Source organism: Ambystoma mexicanum, chromosome 9 (genome assembly GCF_040938575.1).
Source record: "Ambystoma mexicanum isolate Mex_15411 chromosome 9, UKY_AmexF1_1, whole genome shotgun sequence".
Taxonomy (NCBI): Eukaryota; Metazoa; Chordata; class Amphibia; order Caudata; family Ambystomatidae; genus Ambystoma; species Ambystoma mexicanum.
In genome coordinates, this window is record NC_090931.1 from 920,875,187 (window position 1) to 920,903,145 (window position 27,959).

The 27,959-nt window shown below is 42.4% G+C and overlaps 1 protein-coding gene across 1 annotated transcript in view; it reads left to right on the forward strand.

Annotated features, from left to right (window-relative positions):
- Window positions 1-27,959, forward strand: part of CCDC141 (coiled-coil domain containing 141) — a 676,030-nt gene that overhangs the window by 356,641 nt on the left and 291,430 nt on the right. Inside the window, exons 11-12 of the mRNA XM_069616100.1 lie at window positions 4,988-5,179; window positions 6,909-7,085. Of these exons, the coding sequence (XP_069472201.1) occupies window positions 4,988-5,179; window positions 6,909-7,085 (369 nt within the window). The remainder of the gene's footprint in view (window positions 1-4,987; window positions 5,180-6,908; window positions 7,086-27,959) is intronic.

Consider the following 27,959-nt stretch of genomic DNA (forward strand, 5'->3'; position numbering starts at 1 on the left):
AGATATGTCATTAGAGTTAAGAAAATGTACAACACCCGTCTCATCACAGCTCAGGTCTGATACATAAAGCTTTGTATAACAGTCACGAAACAATTTGTTTATTTCTCTCTGCTTAGTCTCCATTCCACCGTTTTGATTTTCAATTGCTGAAATGAAACGATCACCCTCTGCCACTTTCAGTCTGTATGATTATAAAAGAGATGCTCTGGGTGGAAATCCTCCAATCGTTTCCCATCACCAGTTGCATTTATCCAAGGCAGGATAGCGAGGCCTGGAGTTTCAGGGCACTTTAAAGCAGCCTGGCTCTTGAATATTAACGCACTGGGCAAAGCGCTTGCCACACATTTTTCTTCTGCAAAGGCACTATATGGGGGTCATTTTGAGCACACCATTCACTCCCTGTGCTGCTGTTAATGCAAACCTTTATCTCTACCCTTAAGTGCCAAGCACGAGTATGCTTTTCCTTTTTGCATAGACTTGCATAATAGCCTGGCACTTAAGGGGTGTTCAAGAGATGCAAAATAGGGTGGATTCTTTTGGTTTTGTTAGGGAATTATACAAACCATGGGCAACAAAGGGGCCTTTTCCTCATAATCTATGTGAATGAGCAGTCAGACGTTTACTACTTATTTGATGCTTTTGTGACCATGACATTGTTATGCACATTCCGATTCGCCAGCAGGGCAGCAACCACTTCATTTGTTTACCTACTGCAATGTCGCAGTGTGCGCATTGAAATTGGAAAAGATAGCATTGGTTTTTGGTCCTTTGTAAATAACAGTTTTAGATGTAAAAACCCAGCCATTTAAAACTCTGCCGAGTTCAGATATAACAAATAGCTTGCCGCACCAGTCCTTCAGTTTAGCGCTTATAGAAACTTTCATGGCATTTACTTTCTTTGCGTAGTCATTTTGGCCATGAAACAGTTCAAACAAAGCCATTTGGCAGATCTATGGCTTCTGGCGGCCCCATACTGGACATTTAGCCCAGTAAATCCATAACTATGTTCTGTTCCTCAGCAACTGGAGATGTTCCAACACACAATCCTCTCCCATATTAAGCAGTAGTTTCACAAAAACCTAGTATTACCATGGTCTGAACCCTGAAAACATGTTAGTCAATGGTCTGCTCTCAGGATGACCTTTATGCTGGTAATGTAAAACCACAATAAGTAGGCTAACTTATTGCATACTTCTGGGACACTTTATCAGTAGAGGGCAACCTGCGCCATCCAGCTGTTTGACCTGTCAATTCCATGATCCCTCACCATTAACTATATCATCTCAGGCTGATGCGAGTTTTAGGTTAAAACATCTGGTGAGCCATTGGTTACCCACCTCTGTTGTAAGTGAATGAATGATTTTTCTTTTCAAAATTGTCATGTCACTCTCCACCCTCACAGCCAAAATAAAACCAGTGCACTTCCTGAATGACGCATTGCCCCCTCAAGCTGCATCTCACTGGAGAATCAACCTGGCTCCACATTGGGTCAAGATCATCAATTCCTGTCTCACACATGGTACTATCCTCTCCACACTCAAAAATAGGTAAATCTCCTGCCTCCTCAAGAAACCATCCCATGGCCCCACATTCAACGAAAACTACTGCTCCACGATTATCCTGTCATACCTCACCAGAATCATGTAGAGCTATATCAGAAATCAACTCCTAAAACTCACCAACACAAACAACCTCCTCAACCCCTTCTAGTACAGTTTGTGTCCAGACCACAGGACTGAAACTGCATCATTTGACATTCAGGATTATCTCACAGCATCTCTGATAAAGGTTACACAGTGCTCCTCCTACTTCTGGACCTCTCTGCAGCCTTTGACATCATCAACCACACCATTCTCCTAAACATCTTACTCCACCGGATGAAACACTCGGGCACTTTCTCAACTGGTTCACCTCCTTCCACACTGACAGGACACCCTTTGTCTCCATTCCCCCTTATTGACCCTACCACACCCCAGTCAAGTACGGGGTTCCATAAGGATGCTGTCTATCTCCCCTCCTCTTCAACCTATGTTTTGAATCCCCCAGACAGACCCATAGCAACCCATATGTCAATATTCACAAATATGCTGATGGCACACAAACACACTTCCAAATCTCCTCCCCCAAATGACTCCACACCATCAAAAGCTGTCTCTCTAAAATTGCCATCTAGATGGCGACCCACATCCTCAAACTAAACCCATTCAAAACGGATTACCTCTTCCTCTCCCTTCCCCCGAACTCCCAGCACAAACCCAACTCCACTCACTGGATCAAAGAACTTTCCACAGGCAACCCACACATATGCCTCTCCACACCTGTCCAATCCCTAGGTTCACCATCAATCCCCATTTATCTTTCATACACCACATAGCTGCCGTCACCAAAGCATTAAACAGACAACTACACCTTCTACTCCAATAAGACACATATTTGCCCCTGATGACTTCCTCCACAAGCTTGACTACAGAAATGCTGTCCTCACTGGGCTCCCCAACTACACAGTCATTTCCCTGCAAGCAATACAGTGTGCGGTAGGAAGACACATCCTGCACCTACCCAAACATTCTCATATCACTCCAGCTCTTTGCCAGCTCAACAGGCTCCCTTTACCTTGGAGAATTGATTTCAAAGTGCTCTACATCGTATAGAAAGCCATCCACCTCAGTACCCCATCCTACCTTCACAACAAACTGAAACCCATCACCCACACAAACACCAGACAAGACAACCAAAATCTTTTACGCATTCCACCCTGCAAAATAACCTGGACACAGAAATAACCATTCACCCAGTGGGTACCCTGAGCCTGTAGCATTCTACCACTTCACATATGTACCGCACTATGCATCATCTCTTTCTGAAAAGCCTCAAAACACACCTCTTTCCCCACATTGAATCCTGATCTTCCTATACTGTCCTGAAAATATTGTAACTCCTTTTTGACCTCTACCCTTTTGAACTTTCTAAGGTGCTAGAAGACCCTACGGGTAGGGTCAGTGCTGAACAAACATTCAAATAAAATAATAATAATAATGATAACTCATTCATTTCGAAAGTGCTTTGGTGGCAGAGCGGTCCCCCAAACTTTAGAAGTCATAAAAGCCAGTATATATGCTGCCTCATTATATGGGGCAGAGATTTGGGGGTATTCAAATCTCCAACAGTTGGAAATGAAAGAATCCAACTTATAAACATTTTTGTTTACATTACCAACAAGCGCACACCCTTTATTACGAAGGGTGCAGCAAGGCATTCATTGTGTTGTTTATGAAGCCAAACTAAAACCTTTGTTCTGTTGCCATAGATTATGAACGAACAATCATTTGAATCCATATGAAAAGGCGATGAGTGATGTATTATCACAAGAGGATGTTGCACAGCTACCATGGATAAAATTGTTATGAATGTTAGCTCAGAACCTGAATTTGACTGATCTCTCTGGCTTTATGCAAGATGAAAAGGGGAATCTGTCTTCTACTAAATTAGCTGTTAAACATACTTATGAAGTTTGGTTCTATTTGTGTAAGTTTGCTAGAGTAAACTCTTATGGTCTTATTGTTAATCATTTAGAGAGGGAAAGCCGGTTAGGCTATGAACCCTACTTAGGGAAAATTGAAGACAAGTAAGCAACAATCTTGTATCTAAAGTTCTGATTTGGAATGTTACCCCTAGGTGCAGCTACTAGCAAATGGACACAAGATTCAAATTATAATTTTTGATAGACGATTAGAGAGGATGTAAACCATTTTTACATTTTTTGTCCCACCTATTTATTAATCTGTAAAAGATGGCTTATTCTTGTTTTCATGAATTTTGACATTATAACAGTTCATCAAGCTTTGCCTTTTGTTACCAAACTGACGATTCATTTGTGTGGAGGATCTCAATATTTCTGAAAAAAGTGTGAAATCTAAGAATTCAGATGTTGTGCATTGGGGAGAATTGCAAATAGTAAACAAATAAACCAGATAATATACACTTTGGTGAGGGAAATTTCAAGTTATTGCTGAATACGTTTACATTTTTTTGAACCATTAGGTTGTTTTAATGTGAATGAATTATTCGATAAGCTTAGTTTCTGCCAACAATGATTATGTATATAGATGATAAGAATTTGCTTTTGCGTGGTTTTATTGTTTTTATACCCAAATCTAGTCCTACTAAATACATTAAATGTTCACTGTTGCCATAGGGGCTCGATTTCATGTAATGACCACCATGTGACAGTGCCTGGCAGATTCAATTGACCCAACATTGTCATTTGTCACCCCTAGTGATGGATTCTTTGATTAAATATGTTCCATAAACAGCATCCACTCTTTGATGTACAATTGGCTGGATACGTAGAACTACAAAGATCCCAATTAAGGAAGCCCACCCACGTTGAGCCTTAGTATTGGCATATTATTAAGAACGAAAAAAAGAAGAAAAATAATAATCCTGCCCTTGAATCCATGCATTCGTCAGGACACTGCTTTTCTCAGGTTCAATGTGAATTGATCAGAGCCTCGGCTGTGAGCTGTTCTCTTTCTTCTCCTGATTTGTAGGGTGGCAGCATGCACCCCTCTGTCATAAAGGCTCACAGGTAACCACAATCGTTCTTGAGATTCTCTGCATATTTTCCCAGGTTGGAGTTTGCTTTTGGGGACGAAGGGAAGAACCCCAGGGCAAACTCAATCTGTTACACCATTATAATGTGGGCTTCATATGTCATAAAGACTCTTGCCAAGGCTTAGGGAACCCAGGATGAAGGGTCAGATGGTAACTCCCTATTCCCTACATCCTTAGTCCTTTGTAGCTAGCTATGTCTTCTTTGCATGCTGTCCTTTGGAATACAGGTTAAAAACAAGCACTAGGATATTTCTCTGTGTGCATTTTACCCAACTTTGCAATGTATCTGTGCTTCAATATGACGATAAGAAGTGTAATGATAACTACCCATGTGATGTCATAGTAAATTCCCATACCTTCTTATATCTCTTAGGAAGCCTCCCATGAACTGGAAGCAGCTGTGAGAATCATTGAGCAAGAGGAAGAATATAGCCCAGCAGAGCTGGCAGAATTTGCTAGAAAAGCTAACCTTCTGCACAAAGAGCTAGGCACATTTAACCAAAGTATTGCGGCAAATCTGGAAGTTCTAAATGTTTACGTCGGATTTTTAAAATCAGCGAAGGAGGTACTTATATTACCCAGCTTTGTTTAATATTTAATATAATAACGTCGTTATAGAGCCTAGACATTCCGGAAGGAGCCTAAAATCTGTATGCTACAGGATGTTTCAGAAGGACACACTGAACTGCACCAGAGGCCCACAAAGGGCAAAAGGCAAACATTAAGATACTAATCTATACCGTGTAATGGTGTGGTAATTCTGGCAAATGTTTCTGGCAATTTTGATATATTGGTATTTGTGGTTGTTTTGTTGAGCAGGAAAGTACATCGTAAGATGACGTGGTGTTACAGAAAAATCAAAGACCTACAGTGCCCGTGAGGGCGTTCTGAGCATAATGCATTTTGTATTAACTGAATTGGCAGCATCGGCCTCAGATGCTGGTTCTGGATTTGTTCCAGTTAATCTTCATTATTGATCATGCACCGCCTTTTGAGAAGCTGTTTATCATTTCACAACTAGGGGGCTTCTTGCCATTCAACAGGGGCGGGAGCAGTGTGAATTAGGTGTCCTTGCAAACACTTAGGGACTCAGATGCCCATTGCTCTCTGTAGCAGTGGTGGGCGTGGGTTTGAGTGCCAACTTAGTGCACCCATGATGGATTGGGGGCCAAGGTTCGAACCTGATGTGAACCTCATCAATGTAGCGAACATATCATCAGTTGGGTGATCCCTCAATCATCTGGGTGCCAGGAATCAATCTGCCCACCGCTGCTACATTTTAATGCATTCATTAATTCAAAAATGTCTAGACTTGCAACACTTATTGAGTATGTATTTTATTGCTTTCTGGATTGGATTTGCTCCCTGTTTTATCATGTTTTTCACTATAGAGGTTATTATTATCTGATTGTCTTTTGTATTATGTTGATGACATCGAAACAAAAGCTCCAAGGTACATTAAAATGGGTGTTAATTTAATTCTACAGGTTACACTTGCATCATGTATTAAGCGTGGATTTATGATTTTCGTTTGCGGTTTTCAAACAGAAACAATCAACTGTGCCGTAGACGCCTTGGCAAACCCCCACTCCACTCCACTTTAGGGTCTTGCCAAAAGCGATCATCAGATCAAGCTGCCTTTCCCTTGGGGCCATCCCCTCCTGCAGCCATTGACCTCTTATCATATAATAGTTATTATTTTCATATTGCTTTTGCACTGTCATTTCTTGATGAAACCGTGGTGTTCCATGAAAGCGATTGCTAACATTGCTGCGCCCCTTTCCCCCCGAAGACGTGGCAGCTGCGACAGTTTGGTGTGTGCGTGTACTCACACCATTATGAGGGATTGCCCTCAAATGTACAAGTGGTGATATAATTGATGATAAAACACCCTCAATTTGCACATATAAAGACCACAAACCAGAGGTTAATCACGGTTCCTGTGCCTTAATACTTACTTAAAGGATGGCTGAGAAGGAGGCACACAGACTTTGTCCTTGGCCCATTGTCAATCTTCACCCCCATTGACTCACAACCCCTATGCAGCCTACCTCTGATCACTTTTACAACAGAGCAGACCATTCACTCTTCACCTACTTGAATCCTCCCCTTTTGTACTGTGACATTTACATACACATGCAATATGTATTCGATTGCCTCAACCTTTTTTGAAATAACTATGTAATATTTACGAATCAGTTGTGGGGGAGGGAAGGAATTGTTACCCTACTGACTAAATACCTTCTTTGATGCCGAGTCTTCTTGTTTACACCCATTCTGTCCTGTTGGTTTAGCTTGACGACCAAATACAGTGTCTGAAGCGGTTATATAGATCGGAACCTGCGGAAGAAGACAGCGATACAGTTATGAGCACCATGCTTGAGTCGGCTGATTCTCAGTGGCAAACAGTGTTGAAGAACAGCCATTCTATCCAAGATAAAGGTCACGATTGTCTCAACTGTGTGAACATGGTAAGCCTAGAGGTTCCTAAAAAAGAGTATATCGTAGTGGACAAATATAATCTAGAGCATGGATCAAGCTGTGGAATGTACTCTAATGGGTGCCATTAATTCAGAGATGACGTACGCTCCAATATATTTATTATACATTTAGTAATAGTGTGCCTAAACTCTGATGTCCTGAATTTATTTTATTGGTGAATTGCAGTGTTGTCCAGCTCCAGTCCTCGAGGCCTGGAAACATGTCAGGTTTCAGGCCATCCCTCACTGATATTCATGATATAAAGCTGCGGACATTATACTAAATCTATCCACATTTATTTCATGAATACTAATGAGGGATAGCTTTAAAACCCATTGGGTTTGTGGCCCCCAAGGCTGACAGTTGGACATCCCTGGTGCCTTGTGTGGGCTCTACATTGTGAGCACACCTCTTCAAAGTTCATAGTGGGGTGGTGTGTAGGTACAGATACAGGGTTGTATGGGGCACACCATGAACGAGGTCTTCAAAGTTATACAAACAGGTTGTATCTCACTGATTGAGCAAGGCTCAGGGGAGGACCATCTTTATTGGGAAAGGTAAGACGTTGTTGCTCTCTGCTTAGCAGGTTCTCATGAAAAATACTTAATTTCTGAAACTAATCTGACACCTACCTGCATGACTGAGTGAGAAGGTGGGATTTAAGGTATGATCTAAATCTCTTGTGCTCTCCTGAGATACTGTTGTAGTCATAGGTGTTTGGGGAAACTGTTTGATAGGTGTAGGCCTATGACCGCACACCTTTTGCCTTGTGTGCATGATTTCCTGAATCTGGATGTGCAGGTTAGGTGCCTTTTGAGGTTACAATTACTCTTGTTGGACTTTATGGTCTGAATAGCTTCTATAAGCATTCTAGAGCCTAAGTTTCATAATACTTTGTGGAAGAGGCAAGGAGTCCTTTGTTCCATCGGGGGCCAGCAGGGAGATGTTAGTGCAGTGAGATGTGGCCCGTTCTTGTTAGTTCAAAGATAAATCTAGCTACTTGTATATTGGAGTCCTGTAAGTGGCGAAGTACCAGTGCTCGTGAAAACTTGGATTTCTGTTAAGGTTGTAGTAGTGGTGTGATATCTTTCAATAGGTGGAGCTGGACGTTTGCTTTTTGAAGTTGGTGCTGATGTGAGATTCAAAAGACATGGTGGAGAAATATAACACCTCTATTTCTAGCTTTGTTGGTGGGTGTGGAGGAGTTTCCAAACACGGCAGCCAAGAGAAAGGGGGTTATTTATTAATGTAATGGAGTCCTTCCTCCCCCAGATTCCTCATCTTTGATATCTATTTCGCAGCGCAGCTGTTCTTTGGAAATCTTTCCACACCAGGGTGCGCAGCACGGCTCAGTGCTATCTCTGCTCGACACCTCTGCATGCCCCGTGCCGGACATGACATAACGGCCAGTGTATATTGAGGCGCTGCGCCCCTGAACCTTAGTTCAATTTTTTACATGCACTATGCTTGCATCAGGAACCCAACTAGGTTAGGAGTATTTCATGTTCGCATTTTATGCCATGCTGAATCCATCAAAGTCCTCGGGTTTCAAATCCTGCATCGACTGCGGCTGTCAAATGTCCATCTCTGACCCCCACAGATTTTTGCCTCTGTCTTGGGGAGTACCACGGCATGCAGGATTGTGGCTCGTGCTGGTTGATGTACCGCAAGGCACTTTGAGTGCAGGCACAGAACTCTTTACCATTCTCCAGAGGAACAAAGGTGGCAGATGGATTGAGGTTGCCGGTCGGAGCACCAAACTGAAGAATGGTCCGCAGTCCACAAAAAGAAGATGAAACACTGCCAGAGTTCTCAATCAACCAGCAGGACATCTAAATATCATTCTTCTTCCTCCTCAAACAAGAGAAGTCACTGTACCAGGGACACCATTGAGGAACAGACGTCACAGGTACCTTTCCCCACCTAATCCTTCATGCCGGGGAAATGAGAGGCCTTTTGGCTCTAGATGTTTGTCATCTTTGCCATGGTGCTGAAGGATTCAGCATCAGCGCCAACAGGCCAATGCACCATCAAGGTCCATGATGCTTGGGTGATCCGGTAGAGACCCTGCAAAAGCCTACAACCATATACCTTCGGGCTCAGCCATGGGTCACACCGGCAAGGAGCCGTACCTACGCTACACTGCTGCAAATTATAACATTGGTCTTCTGGTTCCAGCTCCTCAATGGATGGTGCAGACAGTATGCCCTGCTCCCTAGGCCTGGTTTTCTTGCATGAAATGCATTTAAAATGGGAAGAGTGACCCAGTCCCCTTTGGGCTGCAACCCTTACACCTCAGAGAAGTTAAGGACTTCTGCGAGACATTTTGTGTGGAAGAGGAAGACTTGATGAAGCTTTCTGAGGATTGGCAAGCAGTCAGAATACTTCTCCAGAAATTGACATGCTCCCTTCACCTACACCCGGTAAACCTCCGGCATTCTTTCAACGCCTGATGGCTAAAGTGGTTGTCAGCCCCTTCTAGGCCAAAGGCGCAATATGAGCTGATAAACGTTCTTGAGGAAGGTTCGCGGAGGACGACCCTCCTATGCTTCAACCAGGCAGTCTAGGACCTGCTCCTCGAATTATAGTTGAAACGGGCCCTGAGTATTGACTGTGGATCAGGATTTGGCAAAGAAACACAGGGCGGCTCCATCTGATACGCCTTTCTTCCTTCACATAGCTTCTTAGAGATCTTAGTAATCCAGGCTGCCACTGCAAGCCTTAAAATGACCTCTTTCCCTTCATTACCCTGGTCAGGGAGAGTAAGAGGCTTGATGCCTGTGGAATGCATGTCTATGGCTAAGGCATCCTGAGCCTGAAGGCCATCAACGTCTTCTGTGCCATGGCCAAATTTCCATTTGCCCTTAAGCCTGCCATCTCAGAGGCTGCAGAGAGCCACCTTGCAGTAGATATGAAGGAGAGCTTTGATGCCCTAGTCAAGGATGGCAAGAAATCATCTCTGCAAATGCTCAAGTCAGGCCTGGATACAGCCGACCGCATGGCCCATGCAATGGCCACAGGAACGGTGTTGAGAAGGTACTCGTGGTTGAGGACCTTGGGTTTCACACCTGATATCTAGGCAAAACTCCTGCACCTGCCATTTGATAGCAGCATTTTGTTTGGGGCTACAGCTGATGAACCGCTGCAGACATTCCAGTCCTCCAAAGCGGCAGCCAAATTGTTGGGTTTGGTGGTCAAACAGCCCATGGCATCCAAAGGCAGGGGTAGGGCATTTCACCCCCACAGGGGCAGACTACAAGCTCACTCTGACAAACAAATGCACACCGTCCGGCAAGGAGTCAAAATTGTGTTGTTTGTTCACTAATTCCTTAGTAAATAAATATTTTTAAAAAAGATAGAAGGGCTTCCAGTGGAGGCCTGCCAGCCTCCATCATGCCTTCCTCAGCCCCAGCGTGAAGACCCTGGGGAACAGACATCTACCTCTCTTCCCCTGTGGGAGGCAGGATTCCCCAGTTCGGCGAGGAATGGAATCTTACCACTTCCAAGGACTGGCCCTTACAGGTCATTCACCAGGGATACTGTCTCCCCTTTGATTAACACCCTTGAAACCAATCCCTAACTAATCAGAACTTGCCTCCAGACCCTTTTCTGTTGGAGGCGGTCCCTTCGCTTCTAGCGAAGGGTGCCATAGATACGGCACCCCACTTGGAATGCGACAAAGGTTGGGACTGAAGCTATTTTCTGGTACCAAAGAAAGATGGGGCTGACACCCCATACTGTATCTGTGGCTTCTGAACCTGAACCTGAACCTGTGCTGGGAGATAGAGATTAAAGATGAGGAATCCATAGGAGGAACATCCATCACAAAGAACATTACAGAGAGCTAAGTAATTGGTTCTACACTACTCAAATATGAACTCAGATTTGTCTCGAATTAGGCCGAGTTCTGTCAATCTGTCATCCAGTCAAAGATAGGGGAACTACATGTTGATAAGGAATTAAGGTAGGAGATATCAGGAACCAGGTGGAGGAGAATGCAAAGATCATTTTTGATCTGAAATTGAGTGGAATGAGAAGGAGGTGGGGCCAAGGGGTGTTGAAGATTTAAGAGATGCAGTGAAGAGCTGAGGTGGATTGCAAAGCCTTGAGGGACATCACATGGCACAGAGGATAGAGGAATTCTGAATCAGCACCTGGTAGGATCTGTCTTCCAGCAATGATTCAATCTAATTGCATGTCAGTCAGCCAATAGAAACACTTATGTACAGGCATGTTATAAATGACATATCATATCATATCAATATGATGGTTCGGTTGGAGACAATGAATGAGGATATTATGATCCACAGTGTCATATGCCACTGAGAACTTGAACATTCTGAGGGTGGCTGGGTGGTTGTCCAGGATTTCAAGGAGGGTTTTCTGATGTTGATTAACGCAATGGCATTGCCTCTTGTAGGTCAGAATCCTGATTGACAATTGTGAAGAAGGTGACCGATTTCTGGATAGTCCTGAATTTGATATAGGGCAAACCTTTTATAATCTTTGCTTTAGCAGTATGCTCACAATTATACTTCAGTTAGTCACATCTGGTATGGTTCACATTTGTCTTTTTCAGGAGAGGGATCCAAAATCCTTCTTCTGAAGAAGTCAACGGATTCAAATAGAAAGGATGACAAATCAGTTCCTCCTCCCACTGAGACAATCTACAGATATAAGTAGGTGTCACAGATTTATTTTTGAAATAATGCCACTTATAATCCAGTAAATCATGCTAACACTAACATGCACTTCATAATTCCCAGTTTTAGTAACTGCACTGACTCAGCAATAATTGTAGGGACATTTGTCACATGATTTGTTGTAATGATATTATCTCCGAAAACAGACACAGGACTTGAATCTCAGATGAAGTGAGGTTGGCAAATCTTTAATAGCAGCACTGCAGGGTGAACACAGTAATAGAAAGCACACCAGCCCCAAGCAATCACAGTCTGTGTTACCCTGCCCCTTTATCCACAACAGTGAAATGTTTTTAGTACATTAACTTCAATACAACAAGTGGAAGAGTCTATTGGGCTCATTATGAGTATGGAGGGGCAGGGGAAAAACTGGCAGTAACGGAATTACCACCACTTTTCCTACTCCGCCATACTCCGATTATGGCCCAGAGTGGGGGATTTACCACCGGGATCATAGGTTCACCACATGTACATCTAAAACAATTTCATAGCCTTAAGTGAAGCACAAAATGAGTTGTTTGTCAGAGATCACACCATAAATATTCTTTACTGACTGCCAGCATGTCATCATAAGAATGTTGATTAATAAAGGAGGATTACTTATATATAGCGTGACAAGTGCAAGTGCATTTTTGCTTAATAATATAATTATAGTTCAAAGAGGTAATCTTTGATTTCGAATATAGCAGCAGTTTCCCTGGCCATGAATATATTGCTTTTTTTTATTTTTTATTTTTTTAGTGTATACGCAGAAAAAATATACGAGTGCCTCCATTACTAGGTTCCACCCAAATAGCTTTCTTATCTCTTACATGGAATTCCACAGATACGTAGCAATTAATGGATAAGGGAGCATGGTCACTTAGTTTTGATAGGTCTACTGATAGCTTCAATATAAATGTCCACAGAAAGCAAACAGAAATGAAAATCAATTGTTAAGGATGCTCTTCCCCGGCTCCATATACATTTTCTGGAATATCACCAGAGATATTACCATTTAGTCGCAGTAGCCCCCATGAAACATACATTGTGACTAGCTGAACCCATCAACTGAGAAAACGGGTGTTGGATATTGCACCCATCTACTAATTAGGGTTTTGTTGTGTAAAGAGCGAACATTGTTTCATGTTAGAAGACATCACCTTTCACACAATCCTGTGCACAGTTATGATGATGTCACAAGTGGATCAAGAGAATGCTTGCATAGAACATGCTGCTTCTCTGTTCTATGAAAAGCAATCTACTATCAGTGCTAGCAAACAAAAAGGAACTGTACAAGAAGTTCCACTAAATAATGAAGTTAAACTACTCAGAGAGCTGGAGAAACTACAGAGGAGGAAGATCAGCAAGTGGTGGGGAGAACATTCATTGCAGAATTACATTGATGTGGGCAGAATCCCAAGAGGCTTACACATTCTCACCACACCAAAGTTTGAAGAGCAAGATCCTGCTATGTTGCAAGAATGGGGCGAATCGAGTAACACATGCTCAGTTACTTTCCTGAATATTTTAATCAAATATGCACGGACAGACAGACACAACATATTGTCAAAAATACAGGAAATTGAGGATCAGCGAATGACAATCGCCTCCAGCGAAGAAGGCAAACTTATTCGCATCAAAATGGAAAAAGTTTACAAGATGTTTGAAGATGATATTAAACTAAGGAAACAACGGAAATTCATTCGGGACAAAGACGATTATGAGAAGGAAAGGGTGTTTACTTTTGCTAAACGCTTTGACAGCCTACAACAGAAATTCCCTATCAATCTGCAAATACCTGTGCATGAAGCACAAATTGATCTACCATCTTCTGAAATTGATACAACAGAGAGTGAAAATGAGCAGCCTCTGCAAAATTTAATTTTTTAGAGGAAATGAGACTGTTGGGCAATGATGGCAGAAACAAAAGCAAAAAGAAAACAAGAGGGAGAGGTTGAGGAAAAACCATGGGACAAAGAGGAAGAAAAAAACAAGACGGGGACAACGCTTCAAGCACCTCAGACAAGGACAGATCCGAGAGGCTAACAGGCTCTGGAACAAAGAAATCATAAAAACAGATATGGAGCTACCAGATATGCCAATAATCAATCTCTCATCGCATTCCTTTTCCTTTGATGAATTTGAGAAACTCAAATGGGGCCTCAACTTCTGCCCCACAGCACTCTATGACTATGTAGAGATCAGAATTGACTAGGACAAATATATGCAGAAAGTCAGAATCAAGAAATTCTTTGCAGTGAATCCACCTAAACTACGTTTGAAAAGCCTCTGCTTGGGCACACATCTGTGCTCATTGAAGATATACAGATCCTCACTGATCTCATGCATTTGGAATCTGAAAGTCAAGAATATGTAAACATTAGTGACCAAGATTGGAATTTAATGGACATCCACACCAACTGGCCAGGTAAAAGTGAACTTAAAACTTGAATCTAAATTTAGGTTCAATCCTATGTTTAATCCTGGCAGACACATGGAAGCATTTCAAGATTTAGTGATCAGTGATTTGAAAAAAATAAGAAAGAAAAGAGTCTTCAACAAACATAATTTGAGCCTTCATGAACAAAGAACTCTGACAAAGCTGTACGCACTATCTGACTGCATTATTAAACCCTCTGACAAGGGGACTAACATAGTCATTATGAATCGGCATGACTATATAAAAGAGGCCGAAAGACAACTTACAGACAGAGCCTGTAATTGGAAGGTGATCCTTCAGAAGACATGCATACTAAACTCTCTAAGCTTTAAAAACATGGAAAGATAGAGGTGTACTTGATGATGACATGTGTACATTTCTACATCTGACATTCCCTGTTTTGCCCAAACTCCACAAGAGTATGACAAGGCTGCCGGGTAGACCCATTGTCACCCTTTGTGGAGCTCTACTTGAAAATATTTAAACATTTGTGGACAAAACCCTGGTGTCTTTTGTGACCTCATTGCCTTCATACTTAAGGGGCACCAAGGATTTCTTAAATAAAATAAATGGCATATCATGGGAATCCACCGTTTTACTGGCCACATTGGATGTGGTTTCCCTTTATACGTCCATTAAACACACTGACGGTTTACAAGCATACAAGTATTTTTTACATGCTAGATCCAGGAATTATTTGCAACATGGGAAAAAGATCTTTGAAATTATCAGTCTTTGTCTCACCAATAATACTTTTTTGTTCAATAAAGGGTTTTATAATCAACATCAGGGTTCGGCTATGGGCACTACATTTGCTCCCGCATATGCAAACTTAACGATGGGCTGGTGGGAAAAGTTTGTGGCATGGCACCCAGGAAACAGCAAACACACAGACAAAATTGCCCTTTGGCTGCGTTATATTGATGATTTATTAATCCTCTGGGATGGCACTACTACAAAATGGTCGGACTTTGTGAAGATCCTAAACGTAAACCATGTAAAATTCACTGAAAGCCACAACAAGGCTGCTATCGTTTTCTTAGATATTATTGTCACAGTGGCACAGCGAGAACTGGTTACTGAACTTTATAGAAAACCTACTAGTTCCAACATACCCCTGCATGCCACAAGCAACCACCCTATAGCCCTGAAGTGGAACATACTATACGGGGAGTTAATTTGTATACAGAGGAACTGCTCCAAAATTGAAAGCTTCGACACAGAATGTTCCCTTATGGCCCACTGGTTTCAAACCCATGATTACCCCAAGAAATTCCTTGAAAGGGTTTATATTAAAGCCCGAGACAAAGATCGAACATCCCTCTTAATATCTAATCCAGTTTCAAAATCTGAACAAGAAGAGAAAGACACACGCCTAATTTTGACCTACGGCAATGGATCAAATAACATCCATCGAATAATTAGCAAACACTGGCATGTGCTTAAATTGGACAAACATCTGGGTAAAATTTTGGGTGAGAAAATTAACATTACTTTTCTGAAATCTACCTCACTCAAAGACAATCTTGTGTCAAGTTACATGAGCTCTATTGCTAATCTACACGCTGAATGTTGGCTAAATAAAAGAACTTCAGGCTTCCACAAGTGTAGGAAATGCAAGGCGTGCCAGTATGCCACAAATGCCAAGAGTTTTTGTCATCCTGTTTTAGCCACTGACACCAAAATAACATCCAGGATTACTTGTGACACAGCGTATGTGGTCTACGTTCTTACCTGTCCATGTAACAAATGGTATGTTCGAACCACCATCGGCAAACTGAAACTTAGGGTGCTCCAACACGTAAGTGCAATCAAGAATGTGGATCCCACATATCCCATGGTGATACATTTTAAAACAGTTCATGCTGGCAAACTCGATGGTTTTGCATATTTTGGGATACATTCGGTTTCAGAACTACCCAGAGGAGGCAACAGAGAGCTTTTATTGAGACAATTAGAGACCAAATGTATTTTAGATTTGGAGACAAGCAGACCCATGGGACATAACCTGTATGAGGAACTCTATACCTTTCTGGGCACTTGAGTTAATTTTGCATACTCTTCTCTTACTGGACCGCCCCCTTTTTTGGCATTTGATTCTGCTCTATTTATATTTTGACTTGGGTAACTCGTTAATGCTCTCTCCCCATGTTTAAAGGTTTTTTTCATTCATTATGTTTTTTTATTCATTATTTTATTTATTCTGTTAGTGGTTTTGCTTGTCTCAATTATAAAATTACACTTTTTCAATAGATGCACTTATATTGTACTGTATTTTCACTGTATTTGTTAGGGCATGTTTGGGAGAATACAGATAGGGTTTCTCTTTGAATGTAGATTTTATTTGTCGTTTGGAATTTTGTCTGTTTTGATGAATTTCTTGTGTAGTCTGTTTTTGTAGAGGGTGTTTGGGTTTTGATATATACATTTCACATATTACCACATCATATTGAATCGGTTGCATGTTATCATTGTCTCTTGAGAGATGTTACAGTCTTGGTGTTATATTTATCTATTATGGAGTCCTTATGTTATGTGTGCTTTAGACATCTAAGTATTATTCAGCCTTAAGTTTGGTGCATCAATGTGAAGCATATAGCACTTTATCAAATTGAATTTTGCACATATATGTGGGTGCACAAATGTGCACCAGACAGCACTTTAAGAAATTGCAATTTTGCACATGTATCCCATAGGCCCTTTCCATTTTTTACTTTTGCATTACTGCTACATTGCTGTTTTTATTGTAGTCCCAGCATTTTAATTGTTATTTTTGCATCAGACACTTTTGTGCAAGTACCAAGCACTTTACAAAGTTGTTGACACTATATGCATGGAATAAGACTAGCAGTATGCTTAGGTTCATATGTTTTGCATAATATCGTTCTTTGCATACAGACTATGTATCATGCTTGGGACCTTAAGTTAAAAATGTTTATTTACATCATAACATTTGCTTCACAGTGTGCACTATTAGTGTGTACAAAGTGAAGGGCATCAATTGGCTTATTAGGCACTAAGCACTTTATTTTGCTGCTGTCTTGCACATTTTGCACATTGGAGCTAATACTGTTTTGCACATAACTAATTGTATCCGACAATTGGGCATAATTCTATACTGCATTCTCTGTCTGGCACAATTTATTGTACTTCCTTAATGTATGAAGCTATATATTCATATGGGAAAATACTGTGTGGAGCGCAGTTAGGGAGACTGCTGGCAGTGGTTTTGATGGTCACTTTCTGGATATAGTTTTCTTTCTTGGTTGGATTTTTCACACGGTTTGATTTTTCATAATTTCTCTGCCACTAGTGAAGAATGAGAGAACAGTTTTTATTTCGTCAAAGCTGTTCTAGAAAATGAAATGGCCTAAATATAACTGGTCATTATCATTATCTTTATTATTCAGTAATATATATTGCATAATTGGATTAACACGTTAGCAAAAATTCATACATCGTGTGCTAACGTTGTTACCTATACAGTATCCAACTGCAGAAACATGGTAGTGTTTCCCATTTGATAGCCCATTTTGAATGTTATGCAAACCTATAATCATCACTGTTCATTACACTCATTCAGACATTACAAAATGTCTGACTTCTAAGACTCAAACAGACTCTCATCTACGAAGCAGTGTCTATCTTTAGTTTGCAACCATAGAGACAAGATTTTGGCTATAAGTCTTTTGTTTGTGTTTAAATCCCTCAATGTGATCAAGCGGTTTTAAAACCGCGAAAAGTGTCGTTGCTTGTACGTTTTTCCTTCCACTGCACGAAAATAAAGGAAATTGTGTTGCTGTGGATTTCGTGGTGACTTTCTTTTGCAGCTTGGTGCTTTTTACCAAGCAGCTGCTCTTTAGAGTGCAATCCATTTCCTCGTACTCTCGTACGTTGGCTGCTTTCTATATATAGGGATTCAACCCTGCACACCTGCATCCAATCAGCCTCCCTGCAGATTGCTGAGGCATGAAAGCGCGCTAGGAGGAGATCATCTTTGGACTGTTTGAGCTTACTGCAGCTGGGACACAGAGTAGCGGCCCTGCCACCCCACAAGTTTTGTTTACACATATATATATATATATATATATATATATATATATATATATATATATATCCAGAGTTTGAACAGTGAAGGAAACGCCATTCCAGCGAGTAGCACTCCCATTTAGCAAATCCTTAAATCCTTGAAACTCCAAGAAACAACAAAAAGAACTGCAAAGGTTGGACAATTTAACAACCTTTATTCAATACATTACAGTTTAAAAATCTAATTTCCCAGTATTAGGGATGCCGGCATGCAGCCCGACGCATTTCGCCACAAGCTAGTGACTTGTTCACATTGACTCTACCCTTATGAAAACAACAGTTAAAACACCAGTATGGTGAACACTGAAAAGGTGACTTCATTGCAGCTTGCTACTTGTACAGCCATGTTGGTTAGGGCTAACGTCCACAAGTGCTAATGCATTTGTATTGCTTCTGGTACCTTGTTGGCTTTTATCTTTCATTTGTCTACGGGTATGTCCAGGACTTCTTGCTGCCATATGGCCTGAGTTAGCACTTTGGGCATATTTGCGTTCACCGCACCCGTGCCATTTCTGCAATCCCGGGCGTGGTGAGTATCCCCCGACCTCCAGTGTTGTAGGCCATGTGCTTATATTAAATTAGGTGCTTTAAAAAGCATCTGAAGCGCACTCGGCGCCTGGGTCCAGCTGCAGCCCCATTGCTTCCTGGTTTCCCTTTGCCCGCCTCCCGCACCACCCCTGTGACCTGATTGGTGCACTGCGCCTTCATGAGGGAAACCCCAAGGCAGCCCTCTGCCCGGCAGCCCCTGAGGCTGATGGCCCCTCGGCAAAGGGCGACTCCAACAGAGGCTGCTCCAGGTTGTGTCTGCAGGTGTCAGCAGGGGAAGCCAGTGGCCAGCCGTCAGCAGCAACAAACAAGGTAGATGTTGTCAGGGTGGGGAGTAGATCAATCACTCTACTCTGGAAGCCCTACCACACAACAAACCTACCTAAAATTGTGACAGTACTGTGAGTGTTAACTTGTGCCCTCTAGGATAGCACTGTGATTGTAAGCTTGTGCCCTCTAGGATAGTACTGTGATTGATAGCGTGTGCCCTTTAGGATAGTACTGTGACTGTTAGCTTGTGTCCTCTAGGATAGTACTGTGATTGATAGCTTGTTCCCTCTAGGATAGTACTGTGATTGTTAGCTTGTGCCACCCAGGATAGTACTGTGATTGATAGCTTGTGCCCTCTAGGATACTACTGTGATTGTTAGCTTGTGCCCTCTAGGATAGTACTGTGACTGTTGGCTTGCGCCTTCTAGATAGAATTGTGAACATTAGCCTGCGTTGCATCTAAATAGGATTGTAAATATTATCATGTGCCACACTTAGATAGAATCATGAATGTTAGCAAGTGCCACACTTAGAACTGTGAATATTAGCACATGCCACATTCAGATAGCATTGTGAACATTGGCCCGCGCCGGACCCAGACAGAATTGTGAATGATAGAAAGCAACACACTTATATAGAATTGTGAACATTAGCCTGCATTGCATCCAGATAGAATCGTGAATGTTAGCGAATGCCACACTTAGATACAATTGTGAACGTTAGCCTGCGCCGGACCCACACAGAATTGTGAATGATAGCAGGTTCCAAGCTTAGCTAGAATTGTGAACATTATCCTGCGTCGCATCTAGATAGAATCGTGAATGTTAGTGAATGCCACACTTAGATAGAATTGTGAACATTAGCTTGTGCCAGACCCACATAGAATTGAGAATGATAGCAAGTACCACACTTAGCTAGAATTGTGAACATTAGCCTGCATTGCATCTAGATACGGTCGTGAATGTTAGCAAATGCCACACTTAGAATTGTGAACGTTAGCCTGCGCCGGACCCACACAGAATTGTGAATGATAGCAAGTACCACACTTAGCTAGAATTGTGAACATCAGCCTGCGTCGCATCTAGATAGAATCGTGAAATCGTGAATGTTAGCGAATGCCACACTTAGATAGAATTATGAATGTTAGCAAGTGCCACACTTAGAACTGTGTATATTAGCACGTGCCACATTTAGATAGCATTGTGAACATTGGCCTGCGCCGGACTCAAATAGAATTGTGAATGATAGCAAGTACCACACTTAGATAGAATTGTGAACATTGCCTGCCCCGCATCTAGATAGGATTGTAAAATGTTAGCAAGTACCACACTTATATAGAATTACAAATGTTAGCAACTACAACACTTAGTTGTGAATGTTAGCGAATGCTACACTTAGATAGCATTATGAAAATTGTGAACACTGGCCTGCGTTGCATCTAGGCAGGATTGTGAATGTCGGCCAGTGCCACATCTAGATTGCATTGGGGATATTACCAATGCCACATTTAGATAGAATTGTGAATGCTGGATTACTTTGCATCTAGACGAGATTTGAATGTGGATCATCCCACATTTGGATATGATTGTGAATATTGGGGTGCATCATATATGGACATGATTGTGAATGTTGGCCGGTGCCGGATCTAGATAGAAATACGGAGATATTCATGCACCTTATCTAGAAAGAACGTGAATATTTAGCACATATCACTTCTAGATAGCCAGGCCAATAACCAACCCACTAATAATTTCACCCCTCTGCATAAACCTCTCGAAAGCACATTAAATGTCCTCACCATTGGCTTGACTCTGAATGTCTAAATTTATTTGATTATTGTGAGGGGTCAGAAATGTGAGACGACTACTTTGTGAAGGTTTTTCAAAAGATGCCATTTTATTAAACTATAAAGGGTTTGATAAACGCCTCACTATCCCTACCCTAACAAGGATTTCCCTACCTATAAAATAAGCTAAAGCAAGCGCTCCAACAAAAGGATTCTATCCCTCACACTTGTACTTTCAACAAACTCAACAAGGTAATGCATAGCAATTCAGATATAACAAAATTAACAATTATCCTCAAGGTCTCGTAACTGTTCCTCCTTTTAACCTGGGTGAGTCCTCCTTCCCCAGATGCAATCAGGATTTCAATCAACAGTTCAAAATAATAAGGAAATCCTGTCTTGCAACAAAGTTCTAATAAAGTTCTTCTTCCGCCAGTAAGTCCCTTTCTTGGACTTAACCAACAGTTCAAAATGTTCAGCAAGTCTTGTGTTTCTCCACTGGTGGTAGAGAGACCCACACAGCAAATTCTTAACTTCCAAAGTGCATCAATGTCAACAAAACGACTTCTGTCAGGATGATTCTGCAGCAGATCACAATGCACTCACATCAGCAATATTAATTTGTCAGGATGATTCTTCAACAGTTCACAGTGAGCGTTTGTGGTCTTGACACATCTTCTTCAACACATTGAACCAAACCACAGTACTTCAATGATTTCCGCCTGGTCCACTCACCTTCCAGGCCTACACTACCAAGTCACTTGCGCTGGTGTACTCTCCTGCTAGGACTAATGCAACTACTGATACTACTACAAGCACTTCTGTGGTACAGTTCTGCTTCACACAAATTATAAAGTCTTTTGACTTTCCACAACATCAGTTTTGACTACTTCTTCTTGGAAAACATTAGACACATTGTTTCGGTTTATTGCACACTTTTGATTGCCACATGCAATGCAGGTTATGCTCCTCTCCTCCTGAACACCTGTCACAAGGGCAGCCTTCCTGCCACTCTTGTTCTCCAACTCTTGTTTTAACAAAGTGCTGATAATGTTTTTTCTCCCTCATGCTCTTCTTTGGCTTAGGCACTGCTTATTCAGGTCAGTTCCCCCTATTGCTTCTTTCTCGCTCGGACAATAGGGTCAATAAACAACTTTCTGCTTAATGGCCCCCTCTTGGCGTTGGCAATGTTGGTTCTCTTTAACTGGATTTGTTATTGCTCTCTTTTGGCTTTGGCAATAGTTGTTTGTTTTCGTTTTTAGTAATATTGCCCTTGCGTGTTGTTGGCAATTATTCTGACCGTCAAATACACAGTGACGCTGCCACTTTCTCCACTTCATATCAGCTTGGTATTCGGAATAATTATCTTTCTGCTTCACATCAGTTTCATATACATAATATTTACATTTCTGCCACTTTGCTCTTTTCTCATTAGTTTGGTATTCAAAATGCCCAGGCTTGGCCAGCGGGTGGTCACCGAGCGCTCTGTGACAACCATTTGTTTTATAGGCTTCTTACAAATAACCAATAAAATAAATAAACTCACCAGGTTTGGCTTGTGCGTCCACTCGCTTTGCTGCTGTCAGGTTGTCTGCTTCTTCTGCTTTGGCCGGCACAAATAACTGCTTTGCTCGGTTTTCTTCAGCCCACGCTGATCAGCACAGTAGCGTTTCTTGCTCCAAAGGCTCAGTGGTACTCGCCTGCCACCAGAGCCTGCTTTGTTGTGGGGAAAGCATCCCAATTTCATGCTTCCGGCACAACCTCTGCAATCACGTTCTTCAGGCAAAAAGCTTTTAAACATAACGCTTCCCACTCTCTGCAAACAAGGTCTCTGACGTAAGAGACCCTCCCAGAACCAGCAATCATACGGCAAACGTTGGCGGCTCTGACATCTTTGCTCTCCTTCAGCTGCAACTTCACTGTGGAGCCACGGCAATCACTAACCTCCCACTACTGCTGCTACTACGGCTACTCCCAGGGTCGGTCTGGAGCATAAAATTGTCTCGGCCCCAATGAAAAAGTGGGCCACAGTTGCAAATGGCAATTCATTTTTTTTGTGGCACACAGTTTGAGTAGTACCCAAGGGGGAGGTTTTTGATAAAATGTGATGCAGATTGTGAAGTTTAAAGAATATGTATTCAGTAACACTGGTCAAAACTACTAGCCGCATGGTGAAGTAACTGATCAAACTGGCCCCCGTGGGCCAAAAAGTGGCCCACTTTGACCAAAACACTGGCCCACACTAGCATCTTGCGTTTTGGGTTCGGCATTGGCCTATTGCCCTATCGGCCAGTCCAAGCCTGGCTACTACTCTCTATGACCTGCACCTAAGGGGGACTTTTATGCCTTTCAGTCTCCCTCAGGTCTGGGTCATTAACCCTAATAGTCTGCAACTGGAAGTTCAGGGTCTCTGCTGCCCTCTTCTTTGTCCCAGTACTTTTGGCATTGTGGGACTTGAAGTCCCCAATGTTCAATTCGCTCCTTTTAATGGGATTATTGTTACCAAATTTGTTTCTATCCTTAATTAACTTTTTAAAAGGGGTTTTATAAGGCTTTACTGAATGGAGTTGCTCTCTAGGGAAGTAAGACTTTCAGAGTCCAATACATCACTATTTAGAGACTCATCTTTAACAGTCCCCTGTTGAGCATGGGTGCTTTCACCTCTACAACTATGCTTAACTTTGGGGGGAAGATTCGTACTCCCCATATACGATTGGTTAGAATAGTTTTTACCACCATCAGGATAATTGGCTTTGGGAAAGAACAACGCCCTCTGACAGCAAGCCATTACATATTCCGGCATTACTGACTCTTCTTCCTCTGAGGAAGAAAAGTACTGCTTCTCTCCCAACTAAATCCTCCCGTTCTCTGGGGTACCTTCTCCTCCCACGTGATCCTCCTGGGCTACTACCACCCTCAGGGTCAGGAACAGGTAGTGGTTGCCTTCCCTTAGCAACCTAGGAGGAGACGTTAGGTAGAGTTTTGTAAGAACTCTCTAGGATTCATCACATTTTCTTGAGATTAGAGTTCTATCCCTGAAGTCCTCCTCCTCCATGGAGCCTCTCGGTGTGATTGTGTGTGTGTGCAGAATAGAGTCCTGAGCCTTTGACCCATAACTTTAATTGCAAGAAGCTGAAGCCTGTGAGAATGTTCTCTGCACAAAGAATCTTGTATTTTTTTTATTTTTTTTGCAATATACAGTTAACAAAGTCAACTTTTAATACATAGAAAAAAGATCACATAGCCATCATTTGTTTAAAAATGTCCTCAAAAATAAGATAGCTGCATCTTTATTTCTATTTTTCCATAGAGTCCATGTCTGTTCAGGATCACAATAAAAGTTCCCCTGCAGACCAGCTGCCTTAATGAATCCAAGTCTTGGCCCAGATAAAGAAGGGCAAACCACTAGTAGGCGATTAGTGGTTTCAACACAGTTCTCTCCACATAATCATCATAGTCTCTCCCTCCAAGAAATATTGGACCAAGCAACAGTAATTTCCAGAGTTATTGAACTTGACTTTCAAATAATCCCAGGCATGACAATTAGCAAAGAAATTATTAATATAACAGAGAATCTCATCTCGTCCATGCAAATAAGTGAAATACAATGCTGCAAAGGATTTGATCGACAGTTGCTTGTTCTATACTGAATGAGAATAGGTAATCACGCATTTGATGTTTAAACATACTAAAAAGCAAACTTAAAAGTACCTCTACCTATCGTTTCATTACTCAGTGATATCCTGTATTTTAGATAAAATACAGGTACGCATACGATTTTTCGGAGTCTCAAGAGTATCTCTTAAGAGCCGTAACAGAGAACTCTCAAAGGCGTTCACCAATTTCCAATAAGTAGTAGGCAACTTGTTAAACAGCAGGTTCCAGGCTCTTCAAGATTTCTTCACATAAGTTTATTTCCAAGTTCTTAGTTACATATCCACATGAAGACATAAAGGACATAAACTGTGACAAACACCGGCTCCCATCGCCCAGGGCCAGCCAGCTGTAACTGCCACTACACAGAACACTCACTCATAAGATTCCTTCATCCACACATAAACATTCCACATGACATCACCAGCTACCTCACCTCAGACAGGCACAATACAACACACCTCCCTCCTTTACAAAACCAAACATGCACAGAACAAGACGCATACCAGAACAACACAACTACCACCTTCCAAAGTATGCACACACATGACACTCAACTAGCAGACGGACACTTCCACGGCCAAACCCAACCATCGAAACATCACAACCTGACAAACTACGTTCCATGTACCAATTGAAAAAAATACTGTCATCAATCTGCCTGTTCCTGCCACAAACAAGCAACCGGGCTCTCACCCCAGGACCTAGCAAACCCTGAAGCTGGGCTATATCACCTACATTCCTAACCACCACAAAACTGCTTCGCCTCCTACCACCTGCCCCCGCCTACAACAATGCGGGTGTCCAGGCTGCCACCCTGGAACCTCCAGCAGGCCTCTAGACTGCCACTCTAGAGAGCTGAGACCTCAAAGTCTCCAAAAAAAACAACCACAACCTCACTACAATGGGAATCACAAAGTGGAAACATATAACGTCACTGAAACCACAAACACCCATGGACTCAACACCATACACTCTACACCAGACCAGGTTGTGCAAACCTTCCAAACACATTGGGAGTAGTGGCCACACACTCCCAATGCCAACATCAATGACTGGTAAAAACTAAACAATCTTGTTGCAAGAATGGCATCCTCACAGAGGTCGAACTGTTGAACCCATGGGTAAAACAAAATCCACAATATATGCCACAAGTAACATTGAAAACAATTTACTCATCGTCTCAGGACATACCATACCCAATGCCCACGGGTCATTACCAGGCGTCCCCAGCTACCCCTTTACCACCATCTACCTACTGCCCTAAATGATGAGAAGGTTAACAAACCTTGTAGAAGGCGCTACCTCCCCTTTAAACAACCACAGCATAGTTAAACCTTTACCCAAAGTGAGGTAAACTTCATAAACCAAACCCATTTGCAAACTTAAAGGAATAACATTCTCCATTACTGACAGAGCATGGGCGCAACCCCGCTCTAGAACTACATGCTGGGTTCAACTTTTACCAAACAAGTTAGACTCCATACCAGACCAATAACCTAACATGAGTTCACAACTTTATCCCACACACACATTGTCCAAACCACACCAAGCACGCGTTACCCATGTATAAAACAACATGCATAATCCATGCTGTGAGTTCACTCCGTTACCAAGCTCTCACTGACTCTCACCCCACCTAGATACAGGAATTGCATATTATAGACAATATTATCCGAGTCAGATTGATAACATGCATTTGAAAACACTGAAATGCATTAACCATACTTTGCTATAAATAAAGCAGAACATCAAATCTAAAACTTGAATGAACCAAAGGGTTCATAGCCATTCATAGGCTCCATCACAACCTAAAAGTCCATAGCCATTTGGGCTCTAAAGAAACCCCTACCAGTCCATGTTGCTTCACGCAACTCAAAATGCTGCAAATCCTAAAAGAAGACATGCCTTGCAGCCAGCTGAAATGCCTCAAAAATGTTATGCTACGCATAATGTGGATAACATCACTTTGATCGTGCACCAAAACCACATGCATCATACAAGCTACTCAAACACATCCCATCCTGACATGCTAGAGTGCAATCATGTTTAGGTGCAACCTAAAAGTCCAAGTTTTCATAAGGGGCAACTCTAACAACCTAGAATGCCTCAAAGTTATTACATCTAAACATATGGTTCGTCTAAATGCATTACACATGCTGGTGCGTCATCTGAATGCATTACTCATGCTCCTGATCCTAACCCATAACACCTTCAAAACACAAATTGACATTAATCCTTCCCGTGAGGGACAACTATGCCCACTGCCATAAATCAGCATAAATCAGCATTGCGTCCAAAAAGAAACATCACCATTGACCCATGCGCACACTCACTTTATGGGCCAGCCAAATCTCATGCCCAACGTTGCAGTCTCCTAGTAGCGCTGCCCCAACAGCCCGCAACATACATCGGAAAGAACCTCTTGTCCACGCAGGTCGATCCGGAAAGAAACTCTTGACCCACGCAGGTCGGTCCGGAAAGCAACTCTTGATCCACGGAGGTCGGTCCGGAAAGCAACTCTTGTCCCACGCAGGTCGATTCAGGCTGACTTCCTTGCTACGTTGTCACGTACACCTAGGTTCTTTCCTCTAAATTCATTCCGATAGCCTCTTCATGGCGCGTGTCATAAATGCCAGCACAGAAAGCGACGTGACAATAATTTCCCTTAACGAACAGTTCCTGGAAGTGTAAGCACGCTCCTATGGGTCCTTTGCTCGGCGCACGTCGCTCTACTCTGACGCCTGATTCCGCTATGTGAATACAGATATCAGCCAACGTCAGATGACGCAGAGCCGTCAATGGCCCAACATTCCACAACATCGCCGAAACACTCAGCAGGTGAGATGACGTCACCATAGTGAAAGTGGAGACGAACCCCCTCTGATCTCCGTGGGCCAACCGCCATCCAGCGATACACTCCCCCGCTGGCTCCTTCTCACTGTCATGGTCCACTATTCACAATGGCCCAAACGTTCACAGAACCTAGGTCACAAAGTTCATGGCAAACATCCTCAGCGCGTCGCCTATGATTTTCCTCTGGAACCACAGAGACAGGTGCCTTAACTCTTCTCAAAGCAGCCTATTCACAGCTAGGTAATCACTTCCAGTCCCAAAGAAATACTTCTCTGCTGTGGCTGGTACAACAGCACTTCGCACCCATATAATCCAGGGGGGGGGGTTTCTGCCTGGACACTCATGTCACCTCATGTGCAGAGGACAGACTGCTCAATTTCGACCTGGATGTCTGCCTTAAACAGCCCATGGAGGTGGGCACTGCCATGGCTCATTCCCATCTGCAGTTCAAAAGAGTCAGCTCACCCTCTGGCCCATACAGCGCTAATCCACACAAGGGGGGGGGGGGGCATTCACCTGCTCATTCCCCCTGGCAACC